Raw genomic sequence first — 20,000 nt, 5'->3', positions numbered from 1 at the left:
CCAGATAGAGTGATTTATAACATGTATTTGAATCATCATTAATATAAACCAACTAAATTATCACGAAAATACCTGAAAAGGTTTGAAGAACAAAATAGAATATGCCCTCAGGCATTTCATGGAACTGATTGTTCCTCTTCTGATTCCCATATTCTGAGTTTTTGCACAACAGTGCCCTCTGGCTTTCAGAAGTCATTGAGAAACCGAGAGCTTAAGAATCCTACGATATATCGCCCAGCCCTGACGTGCATGCGCACACGCTTGCTGACCGCACGTATCATGAGCTCTTGATGACTGTGTGTTGTGTTGTGTAGGATTATCCCATCTCTGATGTTCACACCATACTCACTAAAGCTAAAGAGCTGCAGGACGGCTCATCGTGACGAGAGTAACCACGCCGACCGCTGCCCCTGTCAGCACCATCTTGAAAAAACAACGGGATCGTCGTTTGCCTTTGTGTGATTGAGTGTTAGAGTCTTGCCATCTGAACTATTTTGAAGAATGATACTGTACACACACACACACTCCTGAAACAGCCCAAACACTCCAAATGATGAATTTTATACTCCTGTATTTATATTAGCTATTGTTTACTGCTTGATATTCTCTGTCGCACTTTGTTTGATTGGTTGAATATCTTATGTTGTGTCTTTTATATATGAACAAAAATCTTACCTACAGTCTTATGGATTACTGAAGACGTTAGATTTAGATGACATGCTGACAGCTTCATCGCTTCATTCTGATGAATAACAAACTCTCTGTTTGTGCAGCGTGAGGCTTTGAGCCCTAAAGGCGCCGGATAACGTATGTTTGTGTCACAGATGGGCTTTGTTTTGTCCCTTTTAGTCTTCTCTAGAGATGATCGTCTTCTGACAGTCCCTGTATCCCATCAGCCTTTTCATTACATAGAAACATGATGTCCTGAACAAGAGAATGAGATGATATGCAGAGCGTGATGTCATTAACATTCTGTCAGTGGAATTTAAGTGTCGTTTTGGCGTTTATGTTGAAGTACTTAAGGGCTCGGGTGAAATATCTAATCAGGCATTAACACTAACATTCTTTTGACCGGATGAAGCTTTTAAACGTAACTCTGCTGTGTTTTTATATTTTTTTGCGTAATGGAAATAGGGAAATGAAGGATGGATGTAGCGGCTGATATTCTTCTTTTTTATCTCTATTCTCTAGAATGTTTGACCATGCGTGTCTTTCTCTAAGTGTGTGTGTGTGTGTGTGTGTGGTGTTTCTTTTGCATGTGAAGATGTTTTTGTATGAACACATCTAGAGTTCTTGCTGTTAAATATCAATGTTTTTACAGTGCTTGCAGAAGAACAATAAACAATTCAAAAGACCTTATAAAGCGTGAGTGTGTGGCACTGAAACACTCCAAGGGGTCAAAGGTCAGTCGCAGCTGATGCAGGTCCTTCACCTCCAAACTTGTGCAGTATTCACAGTTGGGGGAAGCTGTCATCTCCTTCTTTCTGACTTCAAACAAAAGACGAACGATGTTTAAAAACTGCTTTGTGACATGCTGTACAATAAAGAAGCTAATAAACCCAGAAAAACATTTTTATAAACTGTCGTCCCAAAAAACTTAGCATATTGTCATTTCTTAAAGTGGCCATAACTCAGACAGTTTCTGGATATCTCATGTTAACCTTGAGTCAGAATAGTATCGCACCCTTCAAATATCCCTAGAGTCTTTAGTTGGATCACATTTATAAAGTTACAGCTGTTCAATTGTTTGCAAAAACTAGTCAACTGGAATGCCCTCCGAAACCATCAAAGAAAGCCAACTGCATGGTCATGCACATTGTAATATAAAAAATTTGTAAATTTACTTTTAAATTGAAAATAAATATACATAAACGTAACACGCATTATGTATCTTATCAATATCATTGTATCTTTTGTTTATGCTTGTGTTTATTATTTGACTGATGCAGCTTTGATTATTTGAAACTCTACCGTTATGAAATATAGAAATACATTTTAATTTGGTCAACTATATGAAGATGTGTTCCTAATCCATGGTCTCATCTCGCTTTTTGCCTCTGTGGTGCAGCAATAAACAATCTTGAGGTAAATAACTAAGAACTGCTGCTGATTACAACTTTCAACATTACAACATCTAATAGCTTTCCAAGTTATACAACTAGTTTTTGAGGTTATATCTATTTATTCTATATTAAACATGTGTTTCTCTTTTGTTTTTGCTTTTTTGGTTACAGCTGCGTTGATAGAATAAAAATAAACCACTATAAACTTGACTTGACTATAATTAGATAATAATTAAAATACTTAATAATGCCTAATAATAAATAAAAACTCCAGTTATGTATTTTTTGTATTTTATATGTTACATGTTGTCCCATCAGGTTAGAAATTCGACATGCTCATTTGGGATCTTCACACCCACTAGAACACTAGGGCCAAAAACAGGAAATACGTCATGAAAGAAGTCAAGTGGTCAATTGCAAAGACAGTCAAGTGGGGGTATTTGGATGCAGTCTTGGTCTGTGCTGGTGTTGGGTGTGTTGATATCTATTGGTGTGATGTTATCAGAACGAATAGAACCAACCACCCGACGACCAACAGAATCCTTTGGAGTTAAGACCCAAGTATTTTTGTAATGGTTTTAATAGTGAATAGCTAATGGTTGTTCATGGTATTGTACTGGAAGCCACTAGAATTGAATTAGATCTGTGATGGTTTCTAATGGTGTTGTTTTTTGCAGGGACCTCACAATTGAAAATACATTTTTAAAAAAACATGGCATAAATAACAGTGACCTAAAATTAGAAAAATGTGCCAGTTTTCGCGAGATCTGGTCACATACGGAACACAGAACATCTCTCTGTTTCCATGGAAACTGTAACCGAGGTAACGCAGAAATCGGCGTTGTGCGTGATCAAGATTGATAAATGTTAAAAGCACATAGGCCTATATATGTGTGTGTGTGTGTGTGTGTGTATGAGATTTATTGAATAAAACAACTGTGTTGTGTGATCTAAAGAACCATAAAGCGCTTCAGTTGCCGTGCTCAATCATCTTCAGCAGTCTCGCGCTGCCGAGCACACGCCCTCCGCTCCTGCGCGCGTCTCCGTCTACCGATCAGTGCGCGTTCACGCCGCAGCAGACCCACAAACCCAGATGAGAAGATGAGAGTACTGAATGTGTGTCAAGGGCACGAGCGAGAGAATAACAACACGAGATTCTTAGCGCGATACGAGATGATGTGATTGTGACGTGAAAGCCGTTGATCCGGACGCGCGCCGGTGTGGTTCCGCTGCCGCGGGGCTCCGCTGCGGGTTCACTCGGGGGTTCGGCTTCTGATGCGAGACACCGGATCCCGGCCTGACTGACTGACTGACCGAGATATTCTCTGAGATTTTCTCTCATCTGTGCGTCTCAACGCACACGGATCTGCTGCGTATTCGATGAAACACCGACATCTGTCGTGAAATAGGACCGATATGTGCGGTGTAATATGAAGATAAACATTTATGACCGGGAATCTGCAGCATCGACTCCATTTTGAATCGGATATCAGATGATGATTCATTCAAGTTTATTTGTGTTCGTGTAGAGTGTGGAATGTAGATTTTTGACGTTTAATCGAACACTGATGCAGGACGCTTTCACATCAAATCGGTAACAATTCATGCTGTTTATTTTAATCCGATCATGATCACGATCATTATTCATTATCAGACGTCGTGATTTTCTCTCCTGCAGGTTCTGGTTCAGAAAGGGCGAATGAATCGGCCCTGATGAAGATGAGTCTGAGCTGATGAAGATGATGATGATGCTGGATACACAGGTAACACCAGTGCTCATGTCATCATTCATTACTGTGACACCATCACGTCTGAAGAGTCTCGGCACCGCAGGATTGTACAGGTGTTTGTGTGTACTGTAGATTTGATTAGAATGTCTCATGTGCTGAAATATCTCATCACCGTCATGAACAAACCGTTAGGCCTACAGCTCATGGTGTGTTTAGTTTGACGGTTCACAGATTATTTTAGACTCAGACGGTTTGTTTGACTGGACTGGTTCAGACGGTTTGTTTGACTGGACCGGTTTAGACGGGTGGTTTGACTGGACCGGTTCAGACGGGTGGTTTGACAGGACCGGTTCAGACGGTTCGTTTGACTGGACCGGTTTATACAGTTAGTTTAAGAGGACCGGTTCAGATGGTTTGTTTGAGAGGACTGGTTCAGACGGGTCGTTTGAGAGGACTGGTTCAGACGGTTTGTTTGACTGGACCGGTTCAGCTGGTTTGTTTGACTGGACCGGTTCAGACGGTTTGTTTGACTGGACCGGTTCAGACGGTTTGTTTGACTGGACCGGTTTATACAGTTAGTTTAAGAGGACCGGTTCAGATGGTTTGTTTGAGAGGACTGGTTCAGACGGTTTGTTTGACTGGACTGGTTCAGACGGTTTGTTTGACTGGACCGGTTCAGACGGTTCGTTTGACTGGACCGGTTTATACAGTTAGTTTAAGAGGACCGGTTCAGATGGTTTGTTTGAGAGGACTGGTTCAGACGGTTTGTTTGACTGGACTGGTCCAGACGGTTTGTTTGAGAGGACTGGTTCAGACGGTTTGTTTGACTGGACCGGTTCAGACGGTTTGTTTGACATGTTTGGGCTGCACTGAACTTGTTTTAAAACACAATCACACACACTGAGTGTCTCCTCCTCTTCTGCTGCTGTGGACTCTTTAGATTTGATCATATTATTTTAATGAGGAACAGAATCACAGCTGTAATCCAGAACAGAGATGGAGAATGAACTTTGGGTTTGATGTGCTGCTGTGATTTTGTGTCATTGAGTGAAATCTGACACAGGAAGTGATGTAATGCTCAGACACAGTTGTTCACTCTGTGTGTGTTCATACAGTTTTTCTCTTATTAACGGTGAGTTTTGATCATTTAATAATAATGGATCAGATCAGATATGAGGAAAACAGTAAATGCAGAGGTTTGTATGATGTCAATGATGCTCTGAGGTCAGAGGTCAGCAGTTTCTGTACATCTGAATCTGAAGCTGTAATTGCTGAGGGAATGTACAGTCACACACGTGTGATATCATCTACTCCTGACAGATGTGTGTAGATCTGCAGGTTTAGGAACTTTGAATGATTTTTGTCATTAGATGTGATTTCATTTTTGTGTTTTGTTGTTTTTACAGGCAGTTGTGTTATGGTCATTTTTGTGTGTTTGTGTTTATATTATTATTCTTGTTATTACCTTTTGTTAAAGTGCTCAAGAAACACCTCACTGTCTTACTGCACACACTCACACACGGACACAAACTGAAGGTGAAATGCGTGTTGTGGTTGTTTGTGTGTGTGTAGTTAAAGTTCCCTTCATTGTGAGCTCTGAATTCTCCTAAGCTCAATGTTGTTTCCATGGCAAAATGTTGTGAGAATCTACCGTGTGTCTCAGAAGTGTGTGTGTGCGAGTGTGTGTGTATGTTTTGTGCATCAAAAATTTACTTACAGTAAAACTACAACGAGTAATAAAAAAGCAGTACTGACTGTGTGTTGTGTTTTCATGTTTTTTTGGTGACTTTCCAATTCATAGACATGACATTTATACTGTAGAAACTGCACATTGTGTCCTCCAGCCTCTAAATTAACCCAATACACACAAACCTCTCTTCAGTTTTACATTTTCAAATAAACAACAACATTTGTTTGATTTAAACATAGTTTTCCTCATGCCGCTCAAATATGTTTAGGGTGAGCTGAGGGTCCGTTTGTACAGTATAAAATCATTATGTCTGAAGAAAGTCCTTATGAAACAAGGTGTATGTGAAATATAGAAGTCCGTTTACAGAAGTCGTGCCACTCGGTGGCCATGTTTGCAGATATTGCATAATTGAAGCAAGACGTGAATTGGGAATGATGACATTTCTACAATCGCCGGCTAAAAATCCCAATTAAACCACATTTTTAAGAACAACAACTTAAAACTTAAATGAACCGTACCATAACGTGTTTCATAAGCTTAAATTGCTCAAAAATCACCTTTGCTTCGGTTAGTATACGTGCGTACAGACTGACTAACGGCTCAAGAGAGCCCCGTCCCTGACAATCATCGGTCTTCTTCACGTGCCGCTGTTTTATTGGATGGCGGGACATCCTTCACCAAAGAGGCCATATTGAGCGTTGCATTCCATCCCCATTCGTTGTCATGGCAGTGGCACATCTTGTTAATATTTATTATTCGTGAGGAGACACACAAGACGTGTGTTAGTATGTCTCAGTACTTGAACTCAGTAGTGTATACTTTAACATCACAAAAACAGTACATACTTTTACTGCTGAGTATTAGAACAGGAGGTGAAATGAGATACAACACCAGAGGATACAAATCTGATGACATCATGAAGATTGACAGGTGATCCCTCACACACACACAAACATGGACACGCACACACTCGCACGCATGCACACACACACACACGCACACAAACACACACAACGAAAAACATGGACAAACACAGATACGCATACACTCACACGCATTCACACACAACGCAAAAACGGACACACACTTGCATGCGTGCACACAAACATGTGCACGCACGCACTTACACAAAAATGCAAACGCACACACACAACGAAAAACATGGACACACGTACAAGTGCACACACACAAACATGCACAGACACGCATACAATCAGATGCATGCACACAAACAGCACAAACATAGACACTCACTCTAGTTGTTTATTACTTAAAGGCACAGTTCACCCAAAGATGAAAATTCAGTCATTATTTACTCACCCTCAGGTTGTTTTAAACATGTATTCATTTCTTTATTCTGATGAACTCAAAGAAAGATATTTGGAAGAATGTTACCAATTTCATTTCTGGGACATCACCCACTACCCGGGAATTTTCCCTACTATGGTAGTAAATGTTTTCCCAGAACTGAAATTTGCTGACCATTCTTCTAAATATCTTTCTCTGAGTGAATCATAATAAAGTTATTTATAAAGGTATGAAATGACACGAGGGTGAGTAAATGATGACAGATCCCTTTTAATTCACGGCTCTGGTCTTCATAATGGATTACACTGCCCCTCCCCAGCACATTCCTGTGTGTGTGTGTTTTCTGGCAGGGAGAGGGTCTCTTGTGTCAGTTTGCTCTTTAAACACACAACAGATGTGATGTGGAAGTCATGAAGGCGCTTAAAGAGTCTGAGCACTAAATGTATTTATTAGTTTCTTTCAGAAGTGCCTCAGATCTATGTCACATGTGTGAAGAACTTTATTCTTTCTGTCAGAAGTTCACTCTCACACACGCGCACGCGCCCTCTTTTCTCTCGTGTGTCCTGCAGGCGGCGCTCTCAGTTCTGCATTGAGTTCAAATCTCAGCAGTTTGTTTCTGGAGGATGAGAACATAAACATAATCGGCGCATCGTCGTTCATGTGAAATGAAAGAGAACCGCTGAGCCCCGCCCAGTTTAGATCGCTTGTCACGTTGATTGACATAACACCTCTCTTCGTGTGGTTCTGATCTGAGAATGACGTCATGGTCCCGAGCGGCGCGGAGGCGGAGCAGAACACACAGACACACAGTGACGGTGATCGGGCCGTTGTTCGGTGCTGATGTTGTTTGTGTGGCTGTGCTGTGAGTTCGGTCATGTTTGACGCCAGTGTTTGGCGGATCCGAAGCATCCGAGATTCAGTGAGACTCGAGATCTGCGACGAACCGAGTCCTGCGGTGCTGAACCGATTCACACAGCTGGATCCGGACACGCCTCATCTGGAGGTATTCACACATCCACACAATAACAAACATCAACAGGACTGTCAGGAATTTATTCACTTTTTACTCTTCATACATATTCACATCTCATTTATGAAAATCTTTGTTACAATTTTTCTTGAGATCTAAAAGTGTATTTTAAAACACACACGATTCTGATTTCAGGTGATTTTTATGTGAGCTGTTTCACAAATCAAAGCAAATATTTTCCACCTTTTAGTTTGTGTGTTCACAAGTGTATCTGTGTGACATATATTGACAATTGTGTTGATGTTACAGAAACACAACAGCGTAGGTGTGGTGTTTTTATTTTTTCAGATGTTGCCGTTGGTTCTTATATTTACATTTTATAGAAAATCAAATAAAAGACACAACAAATCTTTATTCTACATTTTAAAATCAAACACAATCAATATTAGGATACTTGAAGAAATAAAATGATGTCAATCAAACTAAACATAACAATGTGTCCAATATGTGACTGAGCACATTTTAATATCGAGTCGCTTTCAATTGAGATTCACCACATGTAGTAAGCGCTGATCCAGTAATGTGACGGGTGGATCGGTGCGAGCATTTTTTTCTTTTCTTTTGTTGATTTACATTTACACATTTGGCAGATGCTTTTCTCCAAAGTGACTTACATTGCATAACTCACACGACACACTTGTTTCTAAGTATGTGCAAACCCATGACCACACCATCCTCTGACCACTGAGCTACAGGAATACTTTTGATGTTTATAATGTTCAGAGATTCTGTTTATCTGAAGATACATATTAGTTGTTTATCTTTATTTGGTCTAATAAGTGCTTTGAATGTTTATAAATTCTGAACCTCTTCACACATGAGTTTGTGTGAACATTCACTGTGTGTGTGTGATTAGATTACAGCTGCAGACGGTCCATTAGTGTGTGATGACATCATCAGTCACAGCTCTTGTGAACAGAATCACAGTCTCTCAAAGGTTTAGAACAGTGATGGGTTTAACTCTCACAGAATAAGTTGTGTGGATAATGTTCAGTCATCTGGTTGTTATCGCAAAATAACCCTGACGGTGTGATGAGGATTGATCCCTCAGATCAGATTACTGACATCACAAGGAAATGATCAGATCTTATTGATTTGAAAAATGTTTTTGTTAGCTTGTTTGTAATGAAAAGCGTTGAACATATAGTTTGGTTGTATTTTCTTCTAATGCTTGTGTGGTGTTAAGTGAAAAGAGCACAGATATGTGTAGTGATGGAGTGTGTGTGTGTGTGTGCACTGGAGAGACATGTGTTTGACTGTTATGTTTCATGTCACGTCCACGGACCGTTGGCTTAACGTCTGATGCATTGACACACTTTCCTGGAATTACTTCAGCATTTTCAAAGTCGTCATCTGATTGGTTGAATTTAACAGGATTACCGGGAGACGATTGCCGAAAGACGCAAGTGTCGTGTTTACAACGGCTGCAATAAGAATTCATCACGATCGACTAAACGCATCAATTTTAAAAGTATGTGAGGTTCACAGCATAAACTTGTAATCGTTATTGCTGTTAACCTTTGACACGTTGGTGAATTTACACCGGTCTTTTACTGCGGGGACATTTCCACACCTCTAAACATGACGCGGCACAAAACTAAACGTGATTGGTTGCTTTACCTGTCAGTCATATGACCTCTAGGGCGGGCCTTGGCGCATGAAAGCTGCGATAAGTTCCAGACCTTCACTATGAAGCTACAAGAGACTATGTTTCATGTTTCAGGTCATTCATGTTGACGTGTGTTTGAGAAGAGATGCGGCTGTTTGTGTCTCTCTGGCTGTCCCTCATGAGATGACAAGATGATACAAATCTTGCAGCTATATTTCAACATTTGGCTTCTTTGCCAAAAATGAAACTGAGTTTTGGGTTGGGTTGCAGGTGTTAAATTGGGGGAATATTTGATTAATTTTAGGGTAGTAATGGTCTCTGATGTCTTTATATTTGGATGTCTCACTTTCCCTCTGTCTCTATCTCACTCACTCACTCACTGACTCTCTTTCACACACACACACACTCTCTCTCTCTCTCTCTCTCTCTCTCTGTGTTCAGAATGCGAGTCAGGAGATTGGTGAGGAGGTGGAGGAGGGTGCAGTGTTCAGCATCACGCTGAGGAAGGTTCAGATGTATCAGTCGTCCAGTAAGAGTCAGCGCTGGTTGGGTGTGGACTCGGACGCGTCTCTCAGTCTCTATGAGACGTGTAAACTGCGCAGTATTAAAGCGGGAACGCTGGAGCGTCTGGTGGAGTACATGGTGATAGCGTTCAGAGGAAATGACTCCACGTACGTCACCATATTTCTCTGCACATACAGAACGTTTGCCACCACCAAACAAGTTCTGGACCTCCTGCTCAACAAGTGAGTGCCCAACACACACACCTTCATGGTCATGTGACTCATAACTCAAGGCATCAGTTTTTCATCATTGGTGTGTATTCTGGTGTGTTTTTTACAGATATGCTAAACTTCATCAGCAGCCGGGTGGTGATGCTCGCAGAATGACTCCTGATGAACGCACAGAACTCAGGAAGTACGTCTGAGATGTGTGCATCACGTCACCATTGAATCTCATAGCAATGAACGAAACCCAATTCACTTCTTTTGTGTGTGTGTATGGTTTCTAGCACTGTGTCGTCTATCCTGGGCGCCTGGTTGGATCAGTACTCTGAGGACTTCTGGAAGCCTCCGGAATACAGCTGTCTGAGACGGCTGATCCATTACTTACAGCTCAACTTCCCCGGGTCTGATCTGGAGCGGCGGGCCTGTAATCTCCTGAGCCAGTTCCACCGCAGACTTCAGCAGGAATCCCACCAGGACGGTTCGTTAGTGACTGTTGTTCAGTTGTGTGAAATGTAACGATGATGATGATGCTGATGATGTGTGTGTGTGTGCAGTGATCGATCAGGGATGCTGTGCCTTTACTTTGCTGGAAGAGAACGGGTTCCATGAAGATCCACCTGATTTTCTGAGCTTTGACCCTACAGTGGTGGCGGAGCAGTTCACGCTGATGGATGCTGTGAGCCACACGCACACCCCACGCTAACACTAGAGAGCGCAGACACATCATCAACCTTGTTACGAATCAGAAGACCCACTATGGTCTGTTTTAAAGAGTGTCTTTACTGTGTTCAGGAGCTGTTTAAGCGTGTGGTGCCGTATCACTGTCTGGGCAGCATCTGGTCTCAGAGAGATAAGAAAGGAAAAGAACATCTGGCACCGACCATCAGAGCAACAGTCACGCAGTTTAACCGCGTCACAAACTGTGTCATCTCCACCTGCCTGAGTGAGCGAACACTGAAAGCCGCTCAGAGAGCCCGAATCCTGGAGCACTGGATACAAGTGGCCCGAGTCAGTCTGATCGCATCACCACACAAGTCTGATCCAACATCTGATGAATACCATTGATGATCGCTGTTTGTTTGTTGTGTTCAGGAGTGTCGGATCTTGAAGAATTTCTCGTCTCTGCGTGCGATTTTGTCGGCTCTGCAGTGTAATCCTGTACACCGTCTGAAGAAAACATGGGATGAAGTTTCACGGGAAAACATTCGCATCTTCCAGGAGCTGTCAGAGATCTTCTCAGATGACAACAACCACTCGCTGAGTCGAGAACTCCTGATAAAGGTCCAGTACAACACCTGTGATGTGTGTGTGTTTGTGTGTCATGTGTTTGTTTGTGTGTCATGTGTTTAATAGAGTGATGTGCGTGTGATGTGTGTGTGTGAGTGAGATAGAGATGAACTGTCTCCATGTCTTCTGTAGGAGGGAACATCTAAATTCGCCACACTGGAGCTTAACCCAAAGCGTGCTCAGAAACGTCAGCAGGCACAGAGAGATCTGGTGAGACACAGTGATGTCATTCTGATGTCATAATACCACACACATGCATACACGCACACACACACACACACACACACACACACACACTCTTGAGTCAGATGATGTAGGAGATTCGTGTGTTTCTGTGTTTCAGAGTGTGATGCAGGGAACAATTCCTTACCTGGGAACTTTCCTCACAGATCTGGTGATGATGGACACAGCAATGAAGGATTATCTGGATGTGAGTCTCTCTCTCTCTTTGAGGTTCACCTTTGCCAAAGCGCAGAAACATAAAATACACAAACACACACAGATGTTCAGCTCTTGTGATGGACGTTGTGTGTGTTCTTTAGATTGAAGTGTGTTGTTTTTGGCATATTTTCTCATGAATCTGTTTTCTGTTTGTCTCAGGGCGGCTTGATAAACTTCGAGAAGAGACGGAAGGTACATGTGAACAAAACCAACACACTCCTGATGATTCTCACCTGTCACTGCTGCTGATGCACTCTGTCTCTCTCTCTCTCTCTCTCTCTCTCTCTCTATGTCTGTCACTCTCTCTCTCTATCACTCTCTCTCTCACTCTCTCTCAATCAAACATTTGTGAACATTACCACAGTGTTTACATACATATATTCTAACACATTATCACGGGAGACAATGGTGGGTAGAGTGGGGATATAAACATGACATATAAAACAATATTACACACTCATCTACTGTCTCTCAGGCTCTCTCTCTCTCTCTCTCTCTCTCTCTCTCTCTCTCTCTCACTCTGTCTCTCACTCTGTCTCTCACTCTCTCTCTCTCTCTCTCTCTCTGTATTTTTGTCACTGTCTCTCAATCTCATTTACTCTTTATTTCATTGTTAAGATACTTTATTGCCATGATTGTATGTTGTACTTACAATACTTCCAAAAGACATGAAACAAACACATTAACAGCAGATCTTCTCTCTCTCTCTTTCTCTTTCTCTCTCTCTGTGTGTGCAGGAGTTTGAGGTCATAGCTCAGATTAAGTTGTTACAGTTGGCGTGTAATAATTATAATTTTCAGCGGGTCGCTGCTTTCAGTGTTTGGCTCTCTAGTGTGGAGAAACTGTCAGAGGCCGAGAGGTGAGAACTCCACATTAGTTTGTGTGCGTTTGTTTGACATGTCACACACACAAACACACCTTAACTATGTGTGTGTCCTGCAGCTACAGTCAGTCATGTGACATCGAGCCTCTATCTGAATCCGCATCCAACACACTGAGAGCCAAGAAGAGCTCTGGGATCATGAAGAGATGGAGCGAGTGAGTGTAAACACATCACACATCAGACTAATGTTAGGAGCAGGAGTGACGTGTGTGTGTCTTTGCGCGTGTGTGTCAGTCGTCAGCCGGTGGGTTCGGCCGAGGCGGGCTGTGGTTCCGGCAGCAGCAGTTCACACTCAAAGTCGTTCGATCAGTTACGTTTCCCTGCGTGTGTCGGGGGTTCAGTGGGCGACGCTTGTGATTGTGTCAGCGTGACGTCTGCCGGCTCCAGCAGCTCTGATGTGGACGAGGTGAACATTAGCTTCATCTCAGACTCGCCCGATGCGCTGGAGAGGAAGATGAACACATCATCTGCGTGTCCTACAGCAGTTAGTACCCTCTCCTAATTAACAACCGTAACCTGTCAATCATTTGCTTACACACGCACACTTGCAAACAAACAAACACACACACAAACACATGCACACACACACACACACACACAAACATACACTTACACTCAATCACACAAACGCATGCACGCACACCCACATGCATAAACATACACACACACTCACACACGTGTGTCTGTGATCATGCAGTGAGAGTAATTATACTGAGAATAAAGTTCAACTGTGTTTGTGATTGCTTGTTATAAGAGGATGATTATGTTTGATCACATGTTCTCACGTGAGTTTGTGATTGGTTGTTGACTGTAGCTTAATTTTCATCTGTAGACCTCCACACCGTTTGTAAAACATTCCAGTTCTACGCTCGGAAAGTGCGGCCCCACGGGTGACCTGATACCTACGGTACTCTTTCTCTCTCTAATACAAGGGTCACCATATGAGACGTTTCTCTGATTCGGATGCATCTTCCGGGAGTCGTATTTGTCGACCGCATAAGTCATCAAGGTTCACACATTTCCGTAAAAAAAAGCATTATAAATGAACATTTAACATCGCTAAAGACGTATAATCATTGTACTTCATTGTAGGCTGCCTTTATAAAATAAAACCTGAAATAATAAACCTTGATAACGTATGCGCTTCACAAATGCGACTCGCTGAAAAGGCATCCGAATCCTGGCAAGGACATGTCTGGGAGAAATGGATCATATGGTCACCCTATCTAATACTGCCAGAATTATTTGTGTGTGTGTGTGTGTGTGTGTGTGTTTGCTCTCCAGCTCATCAGCAGCACATATACAGACCCTAAGCTGCAAAAGTCTCTATATTATGCGCGACCACGCAGAAACAGAAATGACATGCCGCCATGTAAATAAGATAAATGACATAATGCTATTTAGTTCGTTTATTTAGTTCGTTTAAAACGAGAACAAGGTATAGAGATGTTATATAGGAAAGGTAACCTTCAATGACTTCTCTTGTGATCTGACGCTACATATTTTTTTTATTCATTTGACCATCAAGGGGGCGGGAAGTGCGTTGGAGGGGCGGGGCGCCCCCCCTATGGTAATGGTAGGGGAAACACTGCATTAAAGTCATAAATAAGGTGACATAGAGTGTTATGTAGATATGTTGGAAACATCAGATCAGATTATGTTGTTGCAGGTTTCCTTTCATTTGACAGGATTTCAAACATCTCTCTCTCTCTCTCAGTTCTGGGAGTCCACGTCTCTCTCGTCTCTGGATGCCTCGGGTCTTGGCTCGGGTTCGGGCTCCAGCAGCGCGTCCTCGTCCTCGGTGTCGTCCACGCCGGTGGTGACGTCTCGCTCACACAAGCGCTCGGTGTCCGGTGTGTCCAGCTACTCCTCGCTCTCTCTGCCGCTCTATAACCAGCAGGTGGACGACTGCTGCATCATCAGAGTCAGTCTGGACGTGGACAACGGAAACATGTACAAGAGCATTCTGGTGAGAGAGCCCTGCGGTGTCATGTGACGCTTTCACTGTGACATGTGACAAGAACTGTAGAGTGATGTCAGCAACAGAAGATTGACGTTCATAAGAGATCTGAGCCTGAAACACAATCAGATGCTTTTTGTTTCCCAGGATTTGATACGTGTGACAACAGTGTGTGTGTATGTGTGTGTTTCAGGTGACTAGTCAGGATAAAACTCCAGCAGTGGTCAGGAAGGCAATGGTCAAACACAACTTGGACCGCGAGAGAGCTGAAGACTACGAGCTGGTTCAGAAAATCAGTGAGGAGAAGGGTCAGTGCTGTTTCAAAGCTTCTTTCTGCTCTCCGCCTCACTTCCGTCTTTGAGTTTCTAATGGATTTCCTTTTCCCCACAGAACTGAAGATTCCCGACAATGCCAACGTTTTTTACGCCATGAACTCCAGCGCCAACTATGACTTCGTCCTGAAGAAGAGGGGCTTCCCCAGAGCGGGCCGAAGCAAACACGTGTCGAGCTCCACGCTGCCTCGAATGAAACAGAAAGGTCTGAAAATCGCCAAGGGGATCTTCTGAATTCTCAAAGCGCTGCCGTGACCTTTGTCTGTGATGCCATCGGTTCTGCCTCTGATGTCACTTCCTGTCAAGCGTAGGCTGGAAGCAAAAGAGTGTGGAACGCAGCCAACCACCTTCATGATGGTGTGGTGACCTCACCTCGCACATGACGCACCGGACTGACTGCACACGTCTATCTGAATGTCACACGCGTTTTGTGTGTTGTAACTGACGCGGTGCTCGGACTGATGTTTTCCTCACTTTCATTGGATCTTGTTATATTTTTTGGTGTGTGATTTGTAGAATGGCTGTATTGTGGGTCTGTTACTGTCGATGAAGCCGAACCTTTTCTTTGAGAACAACAACAGAACACCTGCTGTTCAGATCACACAGCGTCACCGCTCATTCCAGGAACTTCTATTAACAGCATCGGTGTCCTTACGCGCGTCCTGTGACGGACTGTCAAAGTGCAGAACAGTGAATGTGACACGCAAAACATGACTCATTTTCACTCTCTGATCTTTTATACGCTATGATGTATGCCGTAGCGTCTGTACGAGAATGCGTGAGATTCATGACTGAAGGGCCAAAGATCAGTCCGGTGACGTCAGCACTGCCCGAGCGGACCACACATAGATCTGGTGCCATTCCTGTTTTTCACTGATGCTCTGGTTTTCTATGTTCTTTTGTAATCTTTGTACAATATGACATGTCCTTTGTACTTTTGCTTTTCTGTTTGGCTTGTGTACGTGTCTCTGTGTCAGTCTCTGTATTTATTGATTTGTAAATATTTTTGTAATGTTGTACATTTAGTTTCTCCTCCCGTGTAATTATAAATGAATGTGTAAATATGAATATATCTATGCGAACTTTATACCACTACAGTTACTTTCAGCCCTGGTTTCTATGTCTGTCCTGTCCTGTCTCTTCAATTGTTATTGTTTTCTTTGATGCCGCACTGTTTGTAATAATGGAGAAAGTTACACGGTTAATAAACGCGTGCGTCACACCACGGACACGCGCTCTGTCCTTTTAAAACACGCTGCACTCACGTGACCAGCAGGTGGCGCGAAACGATCGAGGAGGGTCTGGCTGCAGACTAGATGCACTCTCAGACCAGATGCACTGTCAGCGGCGCATGCGCACTCTGACACATGCAGTCTCAGCCGCGCATGCGCACTCAAACAAACGCACTGTCAGACACGTGTGTGAATTAAATGCACCTACAGGCCAATTATAAGTATATTTATTAAATATTCAATTTATTTATTTATTTATTCTTATACAAGATTAACTCGAAGTAAAAGTGTTATTATGAATTATTTGACAAATATAATCGAAAACGTTCTTTAACATTATCAGACGAATGTTGTAAGTATATTGATTTCATTCATACAGTATTAGATAGCTGTAAAGTATCGTTTCAATATATAAGATAAAGTTTTCGAAACCTAACTTAATCCTTATAATCAATGGTAGATATATCGCATCTATGATACTTGATTAACGATACATGTTCTTCATACAGTAATTTATTGAAGAACTAACGTTATCTAAATTAATTTTGTAGCGTTGCTTGAAAACTCACAGGAAAGTTTGTAGGTGACCTGCACTATATAGTTATTTTTTAATGTTTTTCTCAAAATTATTTAATATGACGTTGAAATCTATCAAATATAGGGATGTATTACTTCCCTTGTATTATTTCTAAAATGCTTCACGTTTCTTTGTATAATAAATGATGTTTTATTTCAAACAACAAAACTAACCTGCAATTTTAAAACAAATGAATATTAGAACAATTATTTTTATATAAACAAAGGTTTTATTTAGTCATGTATTTTCATTATTAGTGTAGATGCTCATTAATGTATTTCAGCTATAATTATAATAAATACCTGGCCTTGAACCGAGCCACCAGTATTCACGGTACTCTTAAAAAGCAGTAACCTTAAAAAAAATTAATAGAATCTTACAGTTCACTTCGTGAAATACGTTAGAGCGTGCATGTGACGAGTGCGCATGCGCGGCTGAGAGTGCATGTGACGAGTGCGCATGCGCGTCTGACAGTGCATGTAACGAGTACGCATGCGCGGCTGACAGTGCATGTGTCTGACAGTGCATCTCGTCTGCAGCCAGATGCTATTGAAACGATCGGAAATCCTACCGATTAAAGCTGTGATGAGAAATAAACAAAGAAAAAAAGTCACGTGACTGTCCTGAATGACTACAACAGCTACTGCCGAGTCACGTGACACCCGTTACTTGACACCGCGCGGGTGTGAACAGGTCTGCTGTCATGGGATATACCGCGGTCTGTTAAATCGTTTCACTGCATTTTGAGGCAAGTCCGATATTGTCATTATGTTTGATATAATCAAACGACAATTATGTACATATGTATATACTTTCAATGGAGCTGACAACTGCACACAATAGCCAATGAGAACCGAGAGTGAGACCTGGAGCCAATGAGCGGGAAGATCGTAGCCGCGTGGGTGACGTGCTGAAACGTCTGTACGTACGCGAAGCTCGCGTGCCTTTGGAGTACTGTATCAATCAAGCTCGTGCTGCAGAGTTTTATTTAAACACAGGTATGATTCACATTCATGTGTGTTTTATTCATGTTCCGTGTGTTAATAGAGTTATGCGTGCGCGTGCGCGAGAGGCAGCGCTGCTGTTCACGCGAGTTTGATCACTACATTACATTCCACATGATATATGTTACTGACGTAAAGATTTCTGTAAGACGTGACATGTTCATATTAAAACATACTTCGTACATTAACCGATATATCTGTGCCATACACGAGACAGAGACATGGCGAAATGTATATTGATAACATATTTAGTTCATCACCCAGCACCTTATTTTAATACCACACTATTGGCTGTTTATGTCGTATATCTATTGACCTTGTTCTATGTTTAATGTGTTGGCAATAGACAAACTGACATCTTCACTAATGTAACGTAAACTAGATTACTTATGTCATTGGAGCACTTGTGCTCTTTCACATATGTGACATTAAGACTAACCCAGACTAAAAGAACAGTTTGAGCTGTCTTTACTGAAGAATGATTTCCCTGACATATCTTAAAAGATGTGATTTCCACTGGTTTGTCTCAAGATGCACACCAGTCATATTTTATATGCCATTTTAATAAAAGTGACTTAAACATCCTAATTTGACTAAAGTATAGTCCTGGCTTAAGCTAAACCTTGTCTATTAAACCGTGCAATAAACTAAAGATGATGATGATTGTGTGTGTTTAATGCAGGATGGGTTTTCTGCTCTCTAAATCAATGGAGCAGAACTTCCAGAAACAACAGGAGTTCATGCTGCTCAACGCTCGACTGCAGGTACACACACACACACACACACACATTATGAGTATTAACCTCACAGTACATTTGCAAGGATGCTTATAGTGTCCGTATGTCATTTGTGTGTACGGCCGGAAAGAGATACAAGTGTTTTATTGACATCATTATGCAGAATTATTGTCCTACACAAACATATTTTTGTTGTTGTGATTGTGTGTGTTTGATGAATCTTTGCCTGTGAGGCGGTCAACACCTGAGAAAAATCTCTAGCAGCTGAAAGGTTATGAAGGTTTGTGTTTGCCCTCATAAAATAAATGAATCATCAAACCTTTCCCTTTTCTTCTCTTGAGCGTCACACTTCTCTTGTAAGCAGTTTTTTTATATAATAAAGCTGATGTAGATTTTTTTATACTATAGTTCACTTCACACATCAGCCATTCAATCCTTTCCTCATTTAGACTGCTTTGTGTGGATCTTCATGTTTTTCTGTGTTCTTCTTTCACATGTAAATGGAAATGGCATGTGCTGAAAAGCATAAACAGATATCTATTGGAGTGTAAACAGTGAATGTTAATATTATATTTATCATTGAGCAGATGTGTGAGCTGTGTGTCAAAAGTTTAGGGTTAATGTGTGTCTACGGGGATTCATCTCTGTGTGACTAATCTCTCTCTCTCTCTCTCTCTCTCTCTCTCTCACTCACTCACTCACTCACTCACTCACTCACTCACTCACTCACTCACTCACTCACTCGCTCTCTCTCACTCGCTCTCCATCTCTCTCTCTCTCTCTCTCTCTCTCTATCTCTCTCGCTCTCACTCTCACTCGCTCTCCATCTCTCTCTCCCCCTCTCTCTCTCTCACTCTCTCCCACTCTCTCTGTCTCTCTCTCTCTCTCTCTCTCTCTATCTCTATTTAAACACTCATTAATATTAGTTATGGCTCACAATCTAATAGACGTTCACACAAGCCCCTAAAGCTCTGTAATCTTCTTTCTGAATATTGTTATTACTCACTGAATATCATCGGTTTTCATTATTTTCCTATAAAATGCCCAAAAATCACATATATTTGTTTGTTCTTGTGAAACGGTGAAAGATCAGGTGGAGATATTGAAAACCTGTGAGGTCACAGAAGGAGAAAAGAATAATCTTTGACAAATGGGTTTAAAGGGTTAGTTTAGCAATACACAAATAACAATCAGTTGTTCAACACAGTCAAGTCCCAGATCATTTCCTAATGTAGGATCTGATGTTTCTGTTCAATAGACTTGGGTCATGTGACCCTGATGACATCACACACCATTAAACTGTCAGACTGAAAGTGTTTTTCGGTGAGATCTCTCGTGTCCTCCGTCACTTCTCATTGTTGAGCTCTCAGAGGTTTGACTGATGTGTCT

General features: G+C 41.9%; 3 protein-coding genes across 4 annotated transcripts in view; all 3 read left to right on the top strand.

Moving 5' to 3' along the window:
- Positions 1–1,354, top strand: part of tbc1d13 (TBC1 domain family, member 13) — a 6,723-nt gene extending 5,369 nt beyond the window's left edge. Inside the window, exon 12 of the mRNA XM_056730198.1 lies at positions 315–1,354. Coding sequence (XP_056586176.1) covers positions 315–383 — 69 coding nt within the window. The 3' untranslated portion in view covers positions 384–1,354. The remainder of the gene's footprint in view (positions 1–314) is intronic.
- A 1,714-nt stretch (positions 1,355–3,068) lies between these two features.
- On the top strand, positions 3,069–16,288 carry LOC130407950 (ral guanine nucleotide dissociation stimulator-like). Of its 2 annotated transcripts, XM_056731312.1 has the most exons (18): positions 3,069–3,657; positions 3,742–3,826; positions 9,872–10,176; positions 10,274–10,348; positions 10,443–10,636; positions 10,713–10,834; positions 10,951–11,166; positions 11,251–11,439; positions 11,578–11,655; positions 11,789–11,875; positions 12,046–12,078; positions 12,624–12,745; positions 12,829–12,924; positions 13,004–13,253; positions 13,602–13,676; positions 14,487–14,738; positions 14,923–15,037; positions 15,120–16,288. In XM_056731312.1, the coding sequence occupies exons 2-18, from the start codon at positions 3,797–3,799 to the stop codon at positions 15,293–15,295; spliced, it is 2,415 nt and encodes an 804-aa protein (XP_056587290.1). In that variant the 5' UTR covers positions 3,069–3,657; positions 3,742–3,796; the 3' UTR covers positions 15,296–16,288. The 2 variants fall into 2 exon arrangements, with proteins under 2 accessions (XP_056587290.1, XP_056587289.1); XM_056731311.1 differs by lacking the exons at positions 3,069–3,657; positions 3,742–3,826 and adding an exon at positions 6,926–7,794.
- A 1,084-nt stretch (positions 16,289–17,372) lies between these two features.
- Positions 17,373–20,000, top strand: part of plgrkt (plasminogen receptor, C-terminal lysine transmembrane protein) — a 6,577-nt gene continuing 3,949 nt past the window's right edge. Inside the window, exons 1-2 of the mRNA XM_056732037.1 lie at positions 17,373–17,868; positions 18,557–18,638. Of these exons, the coding sequence (XP_056588015.1) occupies positions 18,558–18,638 (81 nt within the window). The 5' untranslated portion in view covers positions 17,373–17,868; position 18,557. The remainder of the gene's footprint in view (positions 17,869–18,556; positions 18,639–20,000) is intronic.

This window comes from Triplophysa dalaica, chromosome 19 (genome assembly GCF_015846415.1).
Source record: "Triplophysa dalaica isolate WHDGS20190420 chromosome 19, ASM1584641v1, whole genome shotgun sequence".
NCBI lineage: Eukaryota > Metazoa > Chordata > Actinopteri > Cypriniformes > Nemacheilidae > Triplophysa > Triplophysa dalaica.
This window is presented reverse-complemented; position numbering and strand designations above follow the sequence as displayed.

What these genes read in the sequence shown, in the direction of transcription:
- LOC130407950 (XM_056731311.1), top strand. Translation starts at nt 7,666, where the DNA reads ATGTTTGACGCCAGTGTTTGGCGGATCCGAAGCATCCGAGATTCAGTG. An exon ending in GTCGAGAACTCCTGATAAAG is followed by an intron (nt 11,440 to 11,577) that starts GTCCAGTACAAC and finishes TGTCTTCTGTAG; the next exon opens with GAGGGAACATCTAAATTCGC. An exon ending in AAACTGTCAGAGGCCGAGAG is followed by an intron (nt 12,746 to 12,828) that starts GTGAGAACTCCA and finishes TGTGTCCTGCAG; the next exon opens with CTACAGTCAGTCATGTGACA.